The sequence below is a fragment of the Carettochelys insculpta genome, chromosome 10, assembly GCF_033958435.1.
Source record: "Carettochelys insculpta isolate YL-2023 chromosome 10, ASM3395843v1, whole genome shotgun sequence".
Classification (NCBI taxonomy): Eukaryota; Metazoa; Chordata; order Testudines; family Carettochelyidae; genus Carettochelys; species Carettochelys insculpta.
Window position 1 is genome coordinate 25,610,478 of NC_134146.1, and position 19,373 is coordinate 25,629,850.

The window sequence follows — 19,373 nt, forward strand, 5'->3', positions numbered from 1 at the left end:
GTCACAAACCCTTCCCTGGCATGCATGAGCAGCTGGGGGAGCCAAGCGAGCAGCACTGGTGGGAGGGAACACAAACACACTCTCTCTCTCCTCCCTTCTCCTCCCCCCCCACCCAACCCCAGAAGTGCCACAGTGCTCCTCAGCGGCAGAGGGAGGGTTTGACCCTGGGTTACTCCCAGGAAGATGGGGGAAGAGAAGAATGAAGGACAAATGAAAAGAAAAGAAACCAACGCAACACAAAAGAAAAACCTCCCCCTGGCACCCTGGACCTCCCTTTCATTGGGGGGGGGAGCGGACACATGGGCAGGGCTCAGCCCGGAGGAGAACGAACACACACACACACCCCTGTTCACTTACTACCCCCACCTGCTTGGGAAGACCTGCACAAGGGGAGAGAGGCTGCTTTTTCCCAGAGCCTCCTTCAAAATCTGCTCTTCTCTAACTACGGCATGGAAAGAATGACAGAATAACCTGTGCACCAGGGCTGCAGTAGGCACTCAGGGGTTGGAGGGGTGCAGAACATGCTTGACCCGAAAGGCAACAGCCTGAGATAACCTCTGGCCAGTCCCACCAACCCCCCGAGCTCTTAGAAAACGCACACTTCCATAAACACTGAAGGAGAAAGAGCACACCTTCCACCCGCCCAGGGCCAGCAGCCGGCAGAGAAAACCCTTGCTTGTCCTGCTTCTTTACGAGTGGTTTTTCCTGTGTAAACCTCTTCCCACGCCCCCGTCTTCCCTCCCTTTTTCTGTTGGCAGCTCCAAGAGCAGGAAGCAGGACATATCGTAAGCACCGGCAAGGACCTGTTTTTCCTCTGTACAGCCAGCCACCCTCTCTACCGTTCTACCAACCTCTCAGACACAGCTCACTCTAAGGGGGGTAGCCTTTTCTGTCTCCATGGTCTCTAGGCTTCTTCCCTGCAAAATCACTAGCAACAGCCAAGTCCCCAGAGAGCTCCACGGTATCTCTGGCACAAACAGGCCAGATGAACAAGGAGCTTGCAGCCTCCGGTGGCAGGAAGAAGGGGGCTGGGCCAGTAGCCGCAGGGGCCAGAATAGGCGTTTGTCCTGTCCCTGCCTCCTCAGGCTGCCTGTGTCCAGCCTATGCATATTAAAATCCCAGGGAGCCACGGGGGTTTTAATACACCTGCACTGGACACGAGAAGCCCAAGGAGGCACATGCGAGCAGCAGAGGGGTTAACACCCTGGCTGGGTGTTTGACATGGCTGTGCTAGACCATTCTTCATTTTCTTCTTCATGCTAGCAAATGAACACATTGCCAACAGTCACTGGCAATTATTCATTCAGGGCATACTAAGAAATGAAAAAACTGTGCTGAGGGGGAGGGAAGAGAAAGATAAGAGTTTGGCATACTTCAGATACATTCAGCTAGCAAGCTTGAAACATCTCAATCAGTAGTTTTCAAAGTCAGACCACAAAGAGAAATGCAAACAGTAACTACACAATTTAGTCTTTTTCTCTCTACCTGCTAATAGCAGCTTTGCCTTCATTCTTCACAGTCTGATAGATTTTTCTCTCTTCCTCTGTAAGTGTAACATACTGAATAAATACCTTACGTTCTGGTAACTCCAAAACAGGCTTTCCATTAATTTTGCTAGTTTTTGTTCTTCTAAGGGTCATGTTTTTAATTAGAGATTGTAAACGCCTAGAAAGACACATGAACCAGATTTTAATACATTAAACACAAACAACTAATTTTTGTATTTTTGTACACTGCATAACTGAGTCATGTGCATAAAATATGAGCTTGATAGTACGTTATACTCCACTAAAATTAAGTTTTATTTTTGTGTGTGTGTGTGTGTGTGTATTTTACAACCAAAGTATAAATAAATCTCATGAACCACAAATGTATATTATGTTTATTCAAAATTTAAATGCGTAAGTCTGTCATGATATGTTGGCAATCAACAGATTTATCATCCAGAAACATTTTGCAAGCTCTTCATACCTCAGTCCTCCTTGCTCTCCCAGCATGACAGGGCGCTGGATTGTTCTGTGCCACCACTCTCTATCAGTAAAAGGTTTGAGTTTTAAAAAGGAAAGAAGAGACCACAAATCCTTCAAGGAATTCTGGATAGGTGTGCCTAAAATAAGAAAAAGAGTCCAGAAAACCTTAAGAGCCAAACATATAAATTTGATTAAAAGTAGTTCACCATCTGGCTCCACAAGCATACAAAATACCACAGAACACAGACTTTTTTTCAGATTGATTCAAAGATCCACTGTGTGAATCCAAGTGCTGGTTTTCACACAAAGACATCACTACACTAGCATACACATTTCCCGAGCAATCTTTTTGCAGATACTTTTAAATGTATAAATTTTCCCATAAAGATCAGCTGCTGGGTCTCGGGCTTATCCAGCTTATTAAAATGTTGAAATATCTTACTGTTTTTATGTAAGTGTATTCACATTTATATACCAATGAACAAAGCTTTTACATTCTACATGCTTATTTTGTTACAAATGTCAAAAGAGGTTTTTTTCATATGAATGTAACCAACATTTGTTGGTTTGGATTACAATAGATGTGTTTGGGGGCACTGCTAATTACAGGGACAAAAAGTGTGGCTCCCCAACACTTAATCATTTGACTAAGTTCCATTGATTTAAGTCAAGCACGTGCCTAAGTGATAGCCTGAATAAGCATATTTTCCTGAATCAAGGTAAAATGAACAAAAAAAACCCTGGGTTTCCTCCCCCACCCCCCAAATATGTAATATTTACTTTGGTGAATCAGTCCCTCGTTTGCTGCTGATCATTTAAATTGAAGTTGAGAGAACAGCATTATTTTATAGAGTTTAATTTGATTGCATTCTCATCAACTTTTCTAAAGATGCTATCAACAGCCATTTTCTGTGGATTTCTAACTCAGTACTGAGGATCGACGAAAATTGTTTTGAGAGCTTCATTCTGAACTAAAACTTATTTTAAGAGCATTCCAAAATAAATATGCACTTAAGAGTCCAACAGCCAACATGAATGTTATATTTCCTATTTGTCTTTATCAAGAAAACCTTTCCTTAAAAACAGTCTCATAGTACAAAAATGAAAATAATGGCTAATACTGCAATTACTGTGGTATAGAATATTTCACCTGTCAGTATCCATCTTCTCTGTGCCTCCAGATTTAACGCAGCTTTTGTTTGCTGAGCATTTGGGTTCCGAATAGTGTGCCCCTCATCCAACACAACTCTCAGCCATTTTACTCTGTGAAACAGGCTATCAGCTCTGCTCTGAAATACAATTTTATTTTTGATCCTGTAACTCAACTCAAAGATGTCTTTTTGCAACTATTATAAATCAAGCCACATGCCTAACATACAAAGCCAAAGTGAAGCAGATTCATTAAGACAGAGTATTAAAATTAAAAAGCATATTCATTTCTATCATGCCTGTTCATCAACAAAGAATAGCAAAACCAGTAGTGTGAGGAACCTACACTTTTGGATTTAAAGAATCACTGGAAATGTACATCAAGTGCCTGCAACTAAAAGGATGCAAAAAGGGACACAAGAGTAAGGCATAGAGGCCATATCAGACAGCGAAAGAGTGGGAAAGCAGGCTGCATAATACTAAATTAAACAGGAGAGACCATTTCAAAGATCTGATAACCAGCCCTTTTTCTTAAAAAAAAAAAAAAAAAAAAAAAAAAAAGGCTGATTTGTATGAAAACAAAGCTAGTCTAATGCATAGATTCACATTCAACAGATACTCTTAAGGAAATCATTACACTCCTCAATAAAATAATCAGTTTTTATAGATTTTCACAGACGGCTATGCAATTCAAAATACACTACTATGGCAATTCAGTACAGGTAAAAGCACCACACAGGGTTGGAACCATTCGACCCACTCCAAAGTAGCATTTCTCCAAATTGAACTAACAGAGTAACTAACAGCAGTAGTTATGTGGTCATCCTTAGCGTGGATCTAAGGGGATGGGACATTTTGCCACACAGATTAGCAGACTTTTTACTGACTTCAGAGGAAAGATGATACTCAGGAATCTTGGGTTTCATTTCAGGCTCTGGAGGGGAGTATGCTATATACAGTAAATTCTTTCATATCCAGCACTCTATCATCCAGAACTCTCAAATAAGCAGCATTTTAACCATAAGTAAATTTTAGTTGTTTTCCAGAAAGTACAGTTTAGTGAAAGTAAACACAAATAACTGGCTGGATAACCTTACCCAGAGAGTAGTTCTTAATGGTTCTCAATCCTGCTGGAAAAGTATAACAAGTGGGGTTTTGCAGGGGTCTGTATTAGGACCGGTTCTGTTCAATGTCTTCATCAATGATTTAGATATTGGCATAGAAAGTACGCTTGTTAAGTTTGCAGATGATACCAAGTTGGGAGGGGTTGCAAGTGCTTTGGAGGATAGGGTCATAATTCAAAATGATCTGGATAAATTGGAGAAATGGTCTAAGGTAAACAGGATGAAGTTTAATTAGGACAAATGCAAAGTGCTCCACTTGGGAAGGAACAATCAGTTTCACACATACCGAACGGGGAGAGACTGTCTACGACTACAGCAGAAAGGGATCTAGGGATTATAGTGGACCACAAGATAAATATGAGTCAACAGTGTGATGCTGCTGCAAAAAAAAAGCAAACATGATTCTGGGATGCATTAAGAGGTGTGTTGTGAACAAGACACGAGAAGTCATTCTTCCGCTCTACTCTGCGCTGGTTAGGCCTCAGCTGGAGTATTGTGTCCAGTTCTGGGCACCGCAGTTCAAAAAAGATGTGGAGAAACTAGAGACGGTCCAGAGAAGAGTGACAAGAATGATTAAAGGTCCAGAGAATGAAACCTGTGAAGAAAGGCTGAAAGAATTGGGCTTGTTTAGTTTGGAAAAGGGAAGACTGAGGGGAGACATGATAGCGGTTTTCAGGTATCTAAAAGAGAGTCATAAGGAGGAAGGAGAAAACTTGTTCTTCTTGGCCTCTGAGGATAGAACAGGAGGCAATGGGCTTAAACTGCAGCAAGGGAGGTTTAGGTTGGACATTAGGAAAAAGTTCCTAACTGTCAGGGCGGTCAAACAGCGGAATAAATTACCAAGGGAGGTTGTGGAATCTCCATCGCTGGAGATATTTAAGAACAGGTTAGATAGATGTCTATCAGGGATGGTTTAGATAGTACTTGCTCCTGCCATTGGGGCAGGGGGCTGGACTCGATGGCCTCTCGAGGTCCCTTCCAGTCCTAGTATTCTATGATTCTATGAAATGCAGCAAATACAGTTTATGCTGCCAGTGTACAATACTACGGTTTGTAAATAAAAGTACTCTGTATACATTTTTGTTTCTGAATATTTATTCTCGTTTTTCTTTAGTGTTATGCATTACTAAGTATATCTCTCTATAATCCAGAATATTTGAATAGCTGGCAAGGCTAGAGCTACCAGGTAGGAAAGACTTACTGTAGTGAGCACAACATTGCTGTCAAATTGCCCCCACCCTTCAAGCTCACCTACTTCTGCTCTGTCCCAGTCTTATCTCTTTTCCACCATAGCTCTATCTCAGTTCCATTCCCCTTGTGAGGCAGGCGATCACCCCATTCCAGTGAAATAAGGGCTAAATCCATCCCTGAGAGAGGGTTGGGACTGTGGACCAATCAGAAAAGGGCTGAAGACAGCCAACTGGAGCCAGCTAGGCCCTATAAGAAGGGCTCCTGGTTGAGGAGGAACATACACACTTGCACCAGTTGTGGAACAGAAGGGACCTGGTTATCTGGGTAGGCTAGAGAGGGTAGCAAAGACTGACCAGTGTAGGGCAGCTCTGTCCGGAGTCAACTTACATCCTGCAGTCCTGATACAGAGGCTTTGGGAGGTATTAGGACTGCAGAGAAGCAACCAGGACCACACCCCCTTACCAATGAAGAGTGGCCATTTCAGACTGCAGTTGGCCCCTGAGGCAAGGTCTAGATGATGAGTAGCACTGGTCAGTGAGCGAAGGTGGGTATGAGGAGGTAGGAGTTCCTTGGGAGTGGAGGACCTCAGAATGTGAGAGCACAGCCACAGGGAAGAACCGTGAGGGAAGGGGCACTGCAGGCTAGGAGAGAGATACGGCATGAAAAGGTGGAAAAGACAGGTAACCGAGGGCAAGACCTCGACCAACAGGGAGCACTCCAGGGCTGGGCAAGATAATTCCCAGATAGACCAGCAGGAAGGGCCATGAGAGTGGAAGGGTTCAAACCCTTATAACCACCTCTCTGATACCTATAACTACCTTGCCTATCCAACCACAGTTACCTTACCCAGAAAAATTCTGGCCTCACTCCTTAGGACTTCCCCATCAGTTATTTGTTTCCACTTTCCTTTTCCTTCCTCAACCTTAGTACCCTTCCGTTCCCCAGCTTTCTGTCCCCACCCTCCTTGCTCATACAGTTTTCTGTCTCCTTTCTGCCCCAACCTCCAGCTGTTCCCACACACACATATTCCGCAGCTTGATTAACAATGAAGGTGGAATGCTGGATGTTAGTGTCCTCCATAACTCCCAGCCTTTTGTCCCAGGTCTTTTTGTCCAGACAGTCCTGGTTCCACTTTTGCACCCAGTTCCTTATCAAATCTGTCTCCCCTAGCACCTTACCTCTTTCCCCCATTGGCTCAAAATCCCAGTCTCTTCCTCAAGCTCTTCATCCAATCTCAGTCTCTACACACACCTCTACTTGTGGCCTTTCAGTCCATCTGCATCCTCTACTCACAGTCCCAGTCTCCTTGCCCAGGTAGTCCCAAATTACCAGCTAGTCCCCCACCTCAGTTTTTGCCTCCCATCCAGCTGCCTGCTCTGAACTGCTCTGCACAAGTCTGACTCTTGTCCCCCTCTGCATCTGAATGAGACTGCTTCATCCTCCTTGCTACCAGGAGCTTGAGAGGTCACTGACAGCACTAAAGATACATACACCTTTTTCTCAGTTCAGGTCCCCAGACCAAGCACAGCCCACAACTATTCAGAATTAAAAATTAAAAGGAAAAACTCTGCTCAGCCCCCCAGCCTAGATCAAGCACAGTGCAGTCATAATCTGTGGGGAATTTAACTGAAAAAAAAAATAAAAATAAAAAAAAAAATCAAAGTAATGTCTACTAAGCTCTTAATACAATAGACACATTCAAAAAAAACCTCCATAAATGGCATTTGGGGGTTTGTATTTTATCATTTGATACCAACAACTTTTTGAAACTTTTTATATTATACTTACAAAATCACTGGCTAAAGTGTTGTAGGTTGTCAATACTACGTCTTGTTTTGAAAGAAATGCTGGGTCTTTGATGCGGTCAGGACCATAATAAACATATATATTCAAGCAAATATCTGGCCTGATATGTTGCTCAAACTGATCCTGAAAGGAAAATCATTAGAGAAACTGAGAGTCATCAAATGTTGCTACAGATCTGTAATCTTGAAGATAGCTTACAAAAACAGCTATAGATTCTGTTCCAAGTCTATGGCATTCTGCCACTACCAATAGGAGAGCATAGGACAGACATATAACAGTTGTTTGTTTTGGAGTAAGAGAACAGAGGGAACTGTAGCATCCAACTTAGTTACAGCAAAAACAAACAGAACCAATAACAAAGCAAAGCTGCACAGTCACTAGTGACTGCACTGCTATGGAGTTGAGAGGAAGCAGGTGGGGAGACATTTTTACATAATGTAAAACAAAGCTATGATGCTATTTTCTGAATAAAATCTCATGTGTTACTAACTACATTTTATTAACATGAAAGACTTCATTGAGCTACTTTTCATCATTAGTTTGATGCACCTTTTCAAATAAAACAGTTAATCTTGGCTCATCACTTTAATTTTTGTTTCTAAAGAGTTTCACCTTTGTAGCTCTGTGGCACTAGACACAATGGTGCAGAATCTGAATTGCTGACAAAAAGAAGGGAATACAGTCCAAAATTAAACTGATTTCAATCAAAGGTATCAGAGTTCTAGGGTGTAAATATAATGTATTGGGTAAATTTAACTTCCTCACTCATAATTTCCCACACAAAGCTTTATTCATTGCGTTTTCCGCAAGTTTCTCCACTACTGAACAAGTATTAGGAAGCATTTTCTTGGTAACTTCATGAATCACCAGAATATAGAGAAATAATTATAGCTAGAGCTAGACAAGATTTTTTTATGTGAATAGTTTACTGGCCCACCAAAAATTGCTTTTTCAGTTGATTCAAAACTATTTCCAAATTTGCTCATTTCAAATAAGGAATTAAAACAGTTTTAGATGCTGCATCCTCAGTTCAATTTTGTAGTTTTACAAAAAAAAATTACACAGACCAAGAAAAAACTGAAAAGGCAAGAATAGTCCCTCTCATCTCTTTTCAGTTTTAATTATTCTGTTGTAAAATCCATTGGCATAAAGCTTCTACAGAGACAAGTGATTTTGAAGCTGAGAGTCCCTTTAACATGGTTACAAACAACAAACCCCTTACTTGAAATAAAGGAGGTTGGAACCGTGAGCCTGTGTGGAACCCAACTGCTCAGTAATGACTCCCTAGCATGATTGCTTGGGTGACAATATTTACTGCTCTTTAGTGGACATGAAAAAAGTCACATGTACCCATGAATAAAATCCATTTAGTCTCACTGCACTATCACTTCACTTCAATTTGTTCCATTATAAAAATTACCTATTTTTAAATAAATATTTTGTTTCAAAATTAGAAGGAGAAGCAGGACTTTTTAGTCACATGACATGTTACAGGAGCACTGTAACTTATGCTGCCAAAATTAAGAGTCATGACATATTAAAGAATTAACAGGATAATGTAAAACGTACAATCCAGTTGCTCAAGACAGAAAGTGGACATATGATCAGTGTTGTTCTGGGGCCCTCTTCAGAATCACTTTTCTTAATAAACTGTACACTTGCAGAACCTGAGAAAATAGAAGGGACACTTAACAGGATAATCATTTACCTTAATCTTTTATTTTGAAAGGTAACAAAGATGAAGCTAAAAGAAACAATAGTTTTCTCACTCTCACTCTCACATTATGTGGCAGGAGATGCTGTATCATAAAATGTGCCCATATTTTGAGCTGGGACCAGCACCCGGCCCTGCTCTCATTCTCTCCCTCCCCACCCCCAACACAGGTCAGCCAACCCCACAGCAGCCACAGCAACCAGCTCCTCCGCATGCCAGTTAAGTGAATATGTCAGCTACCTGGGTGCCAAATAACCAGGATTTTTCTGTATTTCACTTTAAAAGGAACAAATTCATAAGGCTTGTGTTTATTTTTTCATTACCTTTTTTCTTTGCTTTCTTTTTTAATGGAGCAGATGGAGCTTCAAGAGCAGAAGCAAAACCTGTGTCTTCTTGAATAATGAAAGAAGCTGCAGACAAAAGACCACATCCAATACAAGACATTTTAAAAATGTGTGCAAGTGTAGGTAAACTTTTTTATAAATAAGTCACACTAAAAAAAAAGTTGAACAAATGAACCTTTTTTCAGACTATTTTGCAGGTGGCTACCTAATAGAGCACTGACTAACATGAAGTGGCTCTCAAAGGGACAGAATCTATGGGCCATTAAGCCAAGTGATTTAGCACAAGTTTCACTTCAAACATGCAAACATACATTATAACTTTGGATTTGTTTACACAAACACCTACCTCACACTAAGCTGGGGTGTAAACCTACCCTCTGCTAGACTACTAAGCATTAAGTGCCCACATGGACTCTGCTGCCATACATACTACAGCTGGCCCCCTCCTTACAGAAGGGGCATGGTAATGATGAAGTTTGGAAGATGCTAATGAGGGACTGGCATGAACATGCAGCACCTTATTAGCATAATGACGACTGTGTGTGATTTGAAAGTGCCACTTTTGGAACGCATGCTGCCCATGTAGACGGGGGCCTTTCGAAAGGCCCCCTGGACTTTGAAAGCCCGTTCATCCTAAAACCAAACAGGTGCAGGCAATGTAATGTTGGCTATGTTTACATTCCAGCTTTCTGCAAGTGTTTGTATAAACAAGCCCTCAATACAGAGTGCCTACAGTCTTTCAGATTTTCTTTCATGCGAAGTATTTAGTCTGACAGATAACATATCTCCTTGCACTTTCAGATTACACCTATGCATTTTATTTTGTATTACAACACTGCCTTTCACATGCACATTCTCAATTTCTGTGCCTACACATCACCACATCCTTTTTAGAATCCAAGCATCTCACGTAACCTCACTGCACCTTCTACCACTGAAGAAAGGACACTCTTCAAAAGTTTATCACATCGTTACTTCTTCAGTCAGAGAAGCTATTGAAAAGCATAAGTCCGGGGAAGGAGTGCAAACTCAGGAGTCCTTTCTTAAATAACAAATCAAGGTTTTAGTTCTAATAGGTAAATTCACTCTTACAGATGATATTTGGTTAAACCAGGTTACACACACACACACAGTGTTGAACACAAGTCTGCAGGACCCTTACTGAAATCTCTTTCTGGATAACAAGTTGGCCCAAAGTATCTGCTAGTGTACAATTTCTGGTACAGAAAAGAAAACCAGAAACAAAAACTACCATACATTTATTTCTCTTTCTGGTTGCTGGGATATCTTTTTCACATTTGACTGGGGAAAAAAAAAAAGAAAAATGTTAGAACAATTGTTTTTTCAAAATTGAAGGAAGTTCAATAGTTAAGTTAAAACAGAATTAAGTACAACTTACTCCTTGTTTTTTGTGGCAGCCACTCTTCAGATTCCTCTGAGTCACTACTTAATGTGCATTTCGTTTTCTCAGATTTAGCTCTAAAAATAATACAATAAAACCCCCTTCACAACCAATACTAAAACTTGAAGACCATGTTTTAGCCAAACAGATTAATATGACATAAATATAGCAAATAAACATTTGAAATCATCCTCAGAGGGTGTGGGGGGGGGGAAAAACAAAACATATTCCGTTATTGTTGCACTTCAGTATGCAAACAGGATGTGCCATGGTGAAATGGCACAAACAAATTTACATATTTTAAGCTCAAGCCAAAAAGCTGTCCATTTTGTCCACAGAACACTGTATCTAAAGTAGACCTGAACCACTGACCAAAAATATTGGAATTTAGCAGGACATCAGAATTTCATGTCAAGTTTTAAAATCATAAAAACAGAGTTTCTGATTATTTTAATTGTGAAGTAGATATGTGGCATTGTTACTTCATGCCTATTCCTCAATTAGTCATCTTTCATATATTCCACCTTATAATGCATGCTACAGCACACTTTTGACAATTTTATCTGCATCTCGGGAAAGAAAAAGGATTATTGTTGCATGAATGCTGGCAATATACCCTTTTTTTTGTTTGTTTGTTTAAATTGAAAAAGAGGTATCAAAACAGCAGTATTACAAGAATGGATTAGAGTTATGACCTTTGATAATAATATTAAGAGTCCTGCATGGATATCCAAAGACATAAATCGGTATCCCTGGAACTGCAGGACTCTCCCAGGAACCACAGAAGTAAAAGGAGCAGACAATGGAGCTGCTACTCCCAGGAGCCAGTGCCCTCTAAATGGCTGTACCACACCGAACCCTCCCTTCAGCCTTTCCATGCAGCTGTCTGCATCACTGTCCAGGGGACCTGCTAGTGACCCTGGTGCCTGTCCCAGTGGGCAGGGCTGAGGGCAGTACAACTGTGCCAGAGTTGATGCTGGTGCTTGGCACTGGCTTCTGGGAGCAGCAGCTCCACATTCTGCTCCTTTCACTGCTGCAGTTCCCAGAAGAACCCTGAGGTTCTGAAAATACCATTTTATATCAGCAGATATTTGCATCTGTCAGTATAAATCTGTATCCACGCAGGACTCTACTACACTGACAAGATGGACAAAAAATTTAGACTGTAGGGAAGAGTCACTTAGAAAAAAAGTTCATAATGAGCAGAGGAGAGGACACCAAATACTCACTACCTGGCTAAGATCATCCTTACTCCAGTCCAAATTATATATAAGCCAAGAAGGACCTTCATCTTCTAGTTTCTACCTAATTGCTTTAACTTTATTCAAGTGTCATGTAACAAGTTAGCAAACAGAAAAAGTCTGTTTCAGAATATTACCTTTTTGGTTTGGAACTACAACATTGTTCATTCACAATTTCATTCTCCTCCTTTACATTAGAAATGGTGGGTTCCATATTACAACTGTTCCCTTCAGGAAAAAAAATGTTATGAAAAAGGTAAACACAGTGTTTTTGTCTGAAAGACAAGCTACCTGAGACTACTTTATTAATAAAACTAGTCCAGGTTTTAGATAATGCGGTTCTAAATTCCTCAGCATGAAATAAGCATAAGTAATATTTTTGAGTCAAGATTGTAAATTTAAAATAAATATATTTCCAGCCACCTAACACAATGACATATAAAAACAACCATTGAGCACTTTTCCTAACTAAATAAGCATACCATCCAAAAATGTAAAAAGGTGATAATGGCCTGTGTGATGCACTCAACCTACACAATGTTGTAATAATTACGTGAAGTATGCCTGTGTATGGTATAATTTGAAAACTAATACTTTTCCGGTCAATACTAACCTGATAAAATACATATGGCAGCATTGTATATGAAGTTCTGAAACTACTGTGTATGATGTTCAAAACTCATGTTCTACCAAAGTGATCAGAGAGATCTACAAAGGAGTGTATGTTTACCTTAATTTCATAGAATCACAGAATATTGAAACTAGAAGGGGCCTTGAGAGGTTAAGTTCAGTCCCCTGCACTCATGTCAGGCCAAGCATAACCCAGATCATTCCTGAGAGATGTTTATATAATCTGCTTTTAAATATCTCCAAGAGAGATTCAACCTCCCTAAGTAACTTATTCCAATTGCATTTTGCATTTAAGAAGTAAACAGAATAATCAAGTAGGAAGGGAAAACAAAGAAAACGCAAACAGATGGAAAAGACAGGAGTGCACATCCTCCCACACAGACCGAATCACATCTGGAAAAGATTTTCAGGAGGGAGGATACGAAAATTGAAACTATAAAAAGAAGGGGCAAACACCCCAAGTCTCCACACTCAGTCTACCACTGGCATTTCACCTAAGATGACAAAAGAAAACAGCCATTGGAATCTGAGGGGCATCTGTATTTCAAGAGTTTAGTCAATAATAGTGTTTCCTCTAAATTTTTATGGCTATGTGCAGAATGAATTTTGCTGTGTGTACCATATCATGTTCATACTGGTGCACATAAAATTCATTTTGCACATAGTACATGGAAGGAGTATACTCTTCCCTCACTATATGAGCACAATTGGTTCCCAACTTTCTGCTTGTAAGTGAAAACTCGTAAGAGAGACACCAAATTACCATTACAATACACATAAAAGTTTCTGAGTGGTTCCTAGCGCTCCTAACTCAGTGAAGGAGTGGCAGTACGTAGCGCTGCTTTTGAAAGGTAAGTGAACCTTGGGTTGGGGAGGGTTAGTGGCTGGGGGCAGTTTGGGGCAGTGAGCAGGAGGGAAGGTTAAAATCTGGTGGCCAGTTGCGTCCATAGGGGGAGGAAATGGGCAGGGGTATTCAGGCTGCCACAGTTTGGGGCTGTGGGGCACAGGTGGCGGTGGGGGGTCTGGCTGCAGGGCCAACAGGGGGGTGATCTGGCTGCTGCAGTTTGGGGCCACGGGGCTGGCAGGTGCCTCAGGCTGCCACAGCATGGGGCTGGCAGGGGGTCCGGCTGCGGGGCTGGTCAGGCTGGGGGGGGGTCTAACTGCAGTGGGTTGGGGCTGCGGGGCTGGCCGGGTGGGGTCAGACTACGGGGGCTATTGGAGCTACGGAGAGGGGTTATGCTCATATTAGCATGGGGGGGAATTCACTCATCAAGTGAACTAAGGGAGGTATGTGTGTCCCTCGTTTAAGCAAGTACTCTAAAGTAAAGTAAAGTAAAGTAAAGTAAAGTACTTGTTTAACGAGGAATGAGTGTCGTGCCAAGAGGCTTGACGTGCAAGCTACCCAGCATGAGAGTTATCCCCAGCCCTCTCATTGCAGTAGTTTGGGGCCAGATGAAAGTTGCCTCTCCATGGCCGCAGCAGCTCCAGCAGGGCTGAGCCAGGGGAGGGGCACCTGTCCTAGCGCTGCACCATGTGCTGGAACTGGGCTGGATCCAGGCAAGGGACACTTCTCATCCATACAGGCCAGGTTCGCACTGGGGGAGAGGTGCCTCTCCCTGCCACAGAAGGTCTGGGGCTGAGAGAGGCCCCTTTCTCTGCCATAGCTTTAATCTCCTGTGTGGGACTTAATAGGCAACTGTGCAGCCATACAACTTAGGGGGAACCTAGGTCAGTAACCTTGCTGGAAACATACGCGGAGAAATTTTGCTGGAATTTAATATAGTTAGTTGTGTTAAAACATTTACTAGTGCCTTTTTTGTAACCATTTGTCTCATTACTTATGCTCCACTTAAAATCTCTTTTGTAGTTAATAAACTTGTTTTACTGCGTTATCTAACCCAGTGTGTTGAAGCTGAAATATCTGGATAACTATTTAAGGAAACAAGCTCGCAGATTCTTCCTTTAAATGGAAGAACAGACTTAATATATTTACACTGTCCAAGAGAAGGCTGAATAGTATAGGATGGGCTTGTCTACACTACCACCCTCCTTTGAAGGGAGGATGGTAAGTAGGGTGTTGGGAGTTTATTAATGAAGTGCTGCGCTGCACATGCAGCACTTCATTAAGCAAAGTCCCACCCCCCCTCTCGCCCCCGGCAGCAACTTCTAAGTTTTAAACTTTGAAGTACCGGCTCGCGTCTAGCCACGGCTCACCCGCCGGTGCTTCGAAGTGCCAGGACAACTTCGAAGTCCCTTTACTCCTCTTCTAAACTCTTGAGATACAGATGCCCCTCAGAGTCCAATGGCTGTACTCCTTTACTTCGAAGTACCGGCGGGTGAGCCGCGGCTAGACACGAGCCGGTGCTTCAAAGTTTAAAAAACTTAGAAGTTGCTGCCGGGGGGTGGGACTTTGCTTAATGAAGTGCTGCGTATGTAGCATGGCACTTCATTAATAAACTCCCAACACCCTACTTACCATCCTCCCTTTGAAGGTTTGTAGTGTAGACAAACCCAATGTGTATCTGGTGGGAAATCTGAGACTGGGAATGTGCTGAAGTAAAAAATGATGAGAGTGAGCAGATAACTGCCTGACTGTAGTTACACACAGACACTTAGGATATGGGCTCCTTGCTAGAAAGCTATCTGCACGCAGCCTAGGTGGCAGCTACTTCAGCAAGCCATTGTAAGGCACCCACTGTTGCCAGGCTGGAATGAGACAGCCCTCCACTTGCCTGAATTCTACCCTTATATGCCACAGTCTGGTTCTAGCTGACGTACTTTTAAATTAGAATTCTCAAGCTAAAGATATAAACAAAGCTTTTTAATAAGACACTGAAAGGTAACTCTACACATTTACCCTCTATTGTGAGTTTACGCTAGACCCTTTTTATTTTAAAATCACTTCTGAATAGATGATTCTTGTTAATGCTAGTATATTTGAAATCAAATAAAAATGTATAATTACAATATAATTATAAATAGACTATCATGCAAGTTCATACAAAAATACAAAGCACTGAGTGAAAACACAATTTGTCCCCACAGACAGAGACCACCACAGGACTTAGTCAAATAATGTTATGTAGACTAAGTATAAAAGAACCTTGTTTACACTCAATTTCAAAATAAAGAAAAAAAATAAAGAAAAATGACTTAATTCTGGTTAGTTGATCACATAAGACTATTAGAGCATGGCTCTATCCAAAGCAGGCTAATTACATTAGACAAGGTAGTTAGAGATTGGCTAATGTTACAAGCACTTTTTACACCAAAAGGACAACAGATAATGTGAAATGGAGAAATATGAGAACAATGTCAGGCTGATGAAGAGCTATGGAGAAATAAAAAAATAAATGGTTCACAACAAAAGAGGCTCTTCCCTACAGTGGAATACAGTGACTTTTATATCAAAGTCCATAAACCTCACTCACACCTGTTTACAAGATCAATACCTAAAATTGGGTCTGACTGCGTTATTGTAGTCAACTCAAGTACAAAATTTGCAAGACCAGTCCCAACAAATGTATGTCAGAATAGAGCGCTTCTTTAAGATAAAAGTTGTTCTGTGTGCAGATTTGATTAATTAGGGATTAATTAGAGACATCTGAGTTTCTGAACTACCTAAAACTAGTTAAAATCATCCAGAACAGAGCTATGACCCTAGGTCCCCAGTCAGAGGCAGTATGTATTGCATGGTTACCCTGAAACTACAGACCATCAGAAACTATCCCAGGACTCCCAGGGTCCAAGATCTGTGGCAATAATCCTGGGAGCTCTCATGGCTTCCCAGCTCCTTACTGAAGGACAGGCAACCTAGGCTGAGAGCCTTGGCTAAAGTTCTGTTTCTTGGGGCTTCCAGATTCTGTGCTGTGGAGTCAGGACCCAGGCCCCAGTTAAGAGGCAGGCCTTCCAGATTTAGCAGGCTCTCAGCTATGTAGGAGTCTGAAAACTCCGGCATAGCAAAGCTGCCACAGAGCAGCCCACACGGTGAGGCTCCTCAGCAATGTCCCAGGCAAATATGCAGGGTTCCACTGGGCAATGCCAGAATCCTACTTGTGATCTGGCAAAAGTTCATCGAACTGGATTCATTTTGATGAGCCATTTCAAACGTGATGATCTAGAATTTTCCAGTCTGGTTGCAACTAACTATAATTATTTATTACTATTCTAATACTAGAGTCGTGGTATGCTACTACGTTATCTGTTCTAGAGCTAGAATGAAGTATTAATAATTCAAGTACTTTTGTGTGTCCTTTCATATCTTCTGTTACCTTTCAAAAGTTCATGTCCTTCATTTTTCATACCAGTGACGAATTCCTAAGGAAAAACAACAGTACATTATTACTTTTTATTACATTACAAATATAATGTGCTATTTACTGTTTTAATCTGTCCAGATAATTTTTGAATGCAAAAACTGGGTTAGTGGTCATGCATCTATATTAACCAAAAACTTTTAAAAAATTGAGTTTAACACATCCATATAATAAAAATAATAAAAAAGCAGATATTGAAAATGGCAGAAAGAAATTTTAAGTACACAAGTATAATGGAAGCAAAATTAGCCATTAAGCTTTTCAAACTATTCTGAACCCAGAAACTAAGCACTACCATATAATTTTGATGCACTCATGTACAGAATACAAATAATTAGTAAATTCTCTAACTCACTCTGTCCACAGCATAGCTAATTACAGTTATCAGAAAGGCGTGAGCTCAGCAACAGACAACTTTGATAATCTAAAAGAACCTTGCCAATCCTCTATGCCCCACCCCATGTTTTTTTAAACCATAAACTATTTGGTAAGAAGGTTTTCCAGAAAGTAAATTAGTCTGAGGTGTTTCTCCACACCCAATATTAGACTCTCTGCTTCATATTTTTTGGGAGCTATGTAAGGAAAAAACTATGGAGGAAAAAACACTTAGCTGTGCAACATAATACTGTTAAAAAGGACCTTTGTGTTTGATTTTATATGAATTAACTCAATAGAACTTGAATAAAATGTGTTTTCAAGATCGCTATATTAGCTCTTCCCTGGAGTACATTGTTTTAAGTTAAAATACACAGACCATTTTATTTTAAAGGGGGAGAGGCATGTAAAAATAAATTTATAAACAATGCCCTCTAATTAAAACAGAACTAGGCCATGTCTACACTAGCCCCAAACTTCAAAATGGCCATGCAAATGGCCATTTCGAAGTTTTCTAACAAAGCGCTGAAATACATATTCAGCGCTTCATTAGCATGCAGGCAGCCGCAGCACTTCGAAATTCACGCACCTCGCCGCCGCACGGCTCGTCCCGACAGGGCTCCTTTTCGAAAGGACCCCGCCTACTTCGAAGTCCCCTTATTCCCAGATAGGAATGGGAATGGGAATATGCACGGCCATTTCGAAGTTTGGGGCTAGTGTAGACACGGCCCTAGTGATTTAACATATCCTTCTGCTTCTTCCTTGATATCCCAAGCATAACAATACGATCTCACCTATAAAATGATATGAGGTAAGGATTATTGATTACTTGCTATAAGAAACTGATTACAAAAAAGTCATGGTATGCAACATCTACCCTTTAAAAAAATAAAAAAAAAATCTCACCTTATGCAAATGATCACTTTTAATCTTTTTAACAGGAAGAGGTTTCCCATCACAAAAGTTGGTAAGAATCAACGCAATTGTTGCTAGTGTTTTACCCTAGATAAAAATACAAAGAATGTCATTTATGATTTTTCCAGAGATTAGCAAATTTGAACAGAGTTTGACTTAAGTACGACAAAGTTACCAATCCCATATCATCAGCTAGTATTCCTCCAAGAACATTTTCTGGTCGTTCTTTTTCAGCAAAGTTTGTAAGTGTGTTATAGAAGAAGTTATTTTTCTCTTCCCAAAACAGTGGCAACTCCTTACTGTTCTCACGTGAAACCATCCAAGCTAAAGCCTGCTTTTGGTGCGGAAGTAATGGTGTTCCAACAGCCTATAAGTTTAAAAAAAAAAAAAGAGTTATACATCTTTCACATTAATCAAACATACTCACCCCTTCTCTTCCCAAAAGGGGTTATTTAATCAATCTTAAAACTTTATTTAAATAAACTGGTATCTTTGGGCAACTCATTATTCTGGCCTGACACTGCTAAACTTTAAAGATGCATATAGATGTCATATACAAGTTTGTACCATTGAATTTAACGTGTGATAAAAGGGCTTATGTAAGGAGAACCAATACCTCTGCTGCTTCCATTTCATGAGTTTTATCATCTTCTTTCAAATCTTCAAACAATTTGTCAAACTCACTTTTAAGCTGCAATGCAGAAATACAGATTTTGCAACTAAACTCAGCTTTTACCTTAAACACTTGACATAATATATGCCAGTCACATGGCCATATGGATACCCAGATACCCAAATGACTCTTGGAGCCACTACAATTTGTTGCTGCTGGGAAAGTAGGCAACAGAGAAAATGTGACAACCTGAGAATCCAGAAGTGGGTGAACAGCCTCATTCAGATCCTAGCTTGGCATTAAGATACGCATTAAAATAGAGTGAACTATACTAGCAAAACTACATGAGAAAATCTTCACGGTGCTGACTATACCTGGCCAAGTTTAGACTTGAAGTGGGTGCAATCTTTGAAACTCCCTAGTGCAAACCAAGGCTTTTCACAGCTTGAAAATTCAGATGGACAAAGTCAAACTAAAAACACTCGCAATAATAAGCAAAACAGGGAGACAGAACTAGCACTTGGTGTCCAATTGGTTTCACTGTTGCTGTGTGTAAAACCCAATGAAACAAGATTTATAAAAC

General features: G+C 40.8%; 1 protein-coding gene across 1 annotated transcript in view; it reads right to left on the minus strand.

The window, feature by feature from the left end:
- The window catches only part of HLTF (helicase like transcription factor), a 49,629-nt gene that overhangs the window by 18,315 nt on the left and 11,941 nt on the right, over positions 1-19,373 (minus strand). The window contains exons 6-18 of the mRNA XM_075004079.1: positions 18,794-18,868; positions 18,353-18,544; positions 18,169-18,264; positions 16,843-16,888; positions 12,079-12,169; positions 10,698-10,777; positions 10,556-10,600; positions 9,278-9,364; positions 8,810-8,907; positions 7,223-7,363; positions 3,121-3,259; positions 1,972-2,107; positions 1,486-1,665 (exon numbers count right to left, since the gene is read on the minus strand). Coding sequence (XP_074860180.1) covers positions 1,486-1,665; positions 1,972-2,107; positions 3,121-3,259; positions 7,223-7,363; positions 8,810-8,907; positions 9,278-9,364; positions 10,556-10,600; positions 10,698-10,777; positions 12,079-12,169; positions 16,843-16,888; positions 18,169-18,264; positions 18,353-18,544; positions 18,794-18,868 — 1,406 coding nt within the window. The remainder of the gene's footprint in view (positions 1-1,485; positions 1,666-1,971; positions 2,108-3,120; positions 3,260-7,222; positions 7,364-8,809; positions 8,908-9,277; positions 9,365-10,555; positions 10,601-10,697; positions 10,778-12,078; positions 12,170-16,842; positions 16,889-18,168; positions 18,265-18,352; positions 18,545-18,793; positions 18,869-19,373) is intronic.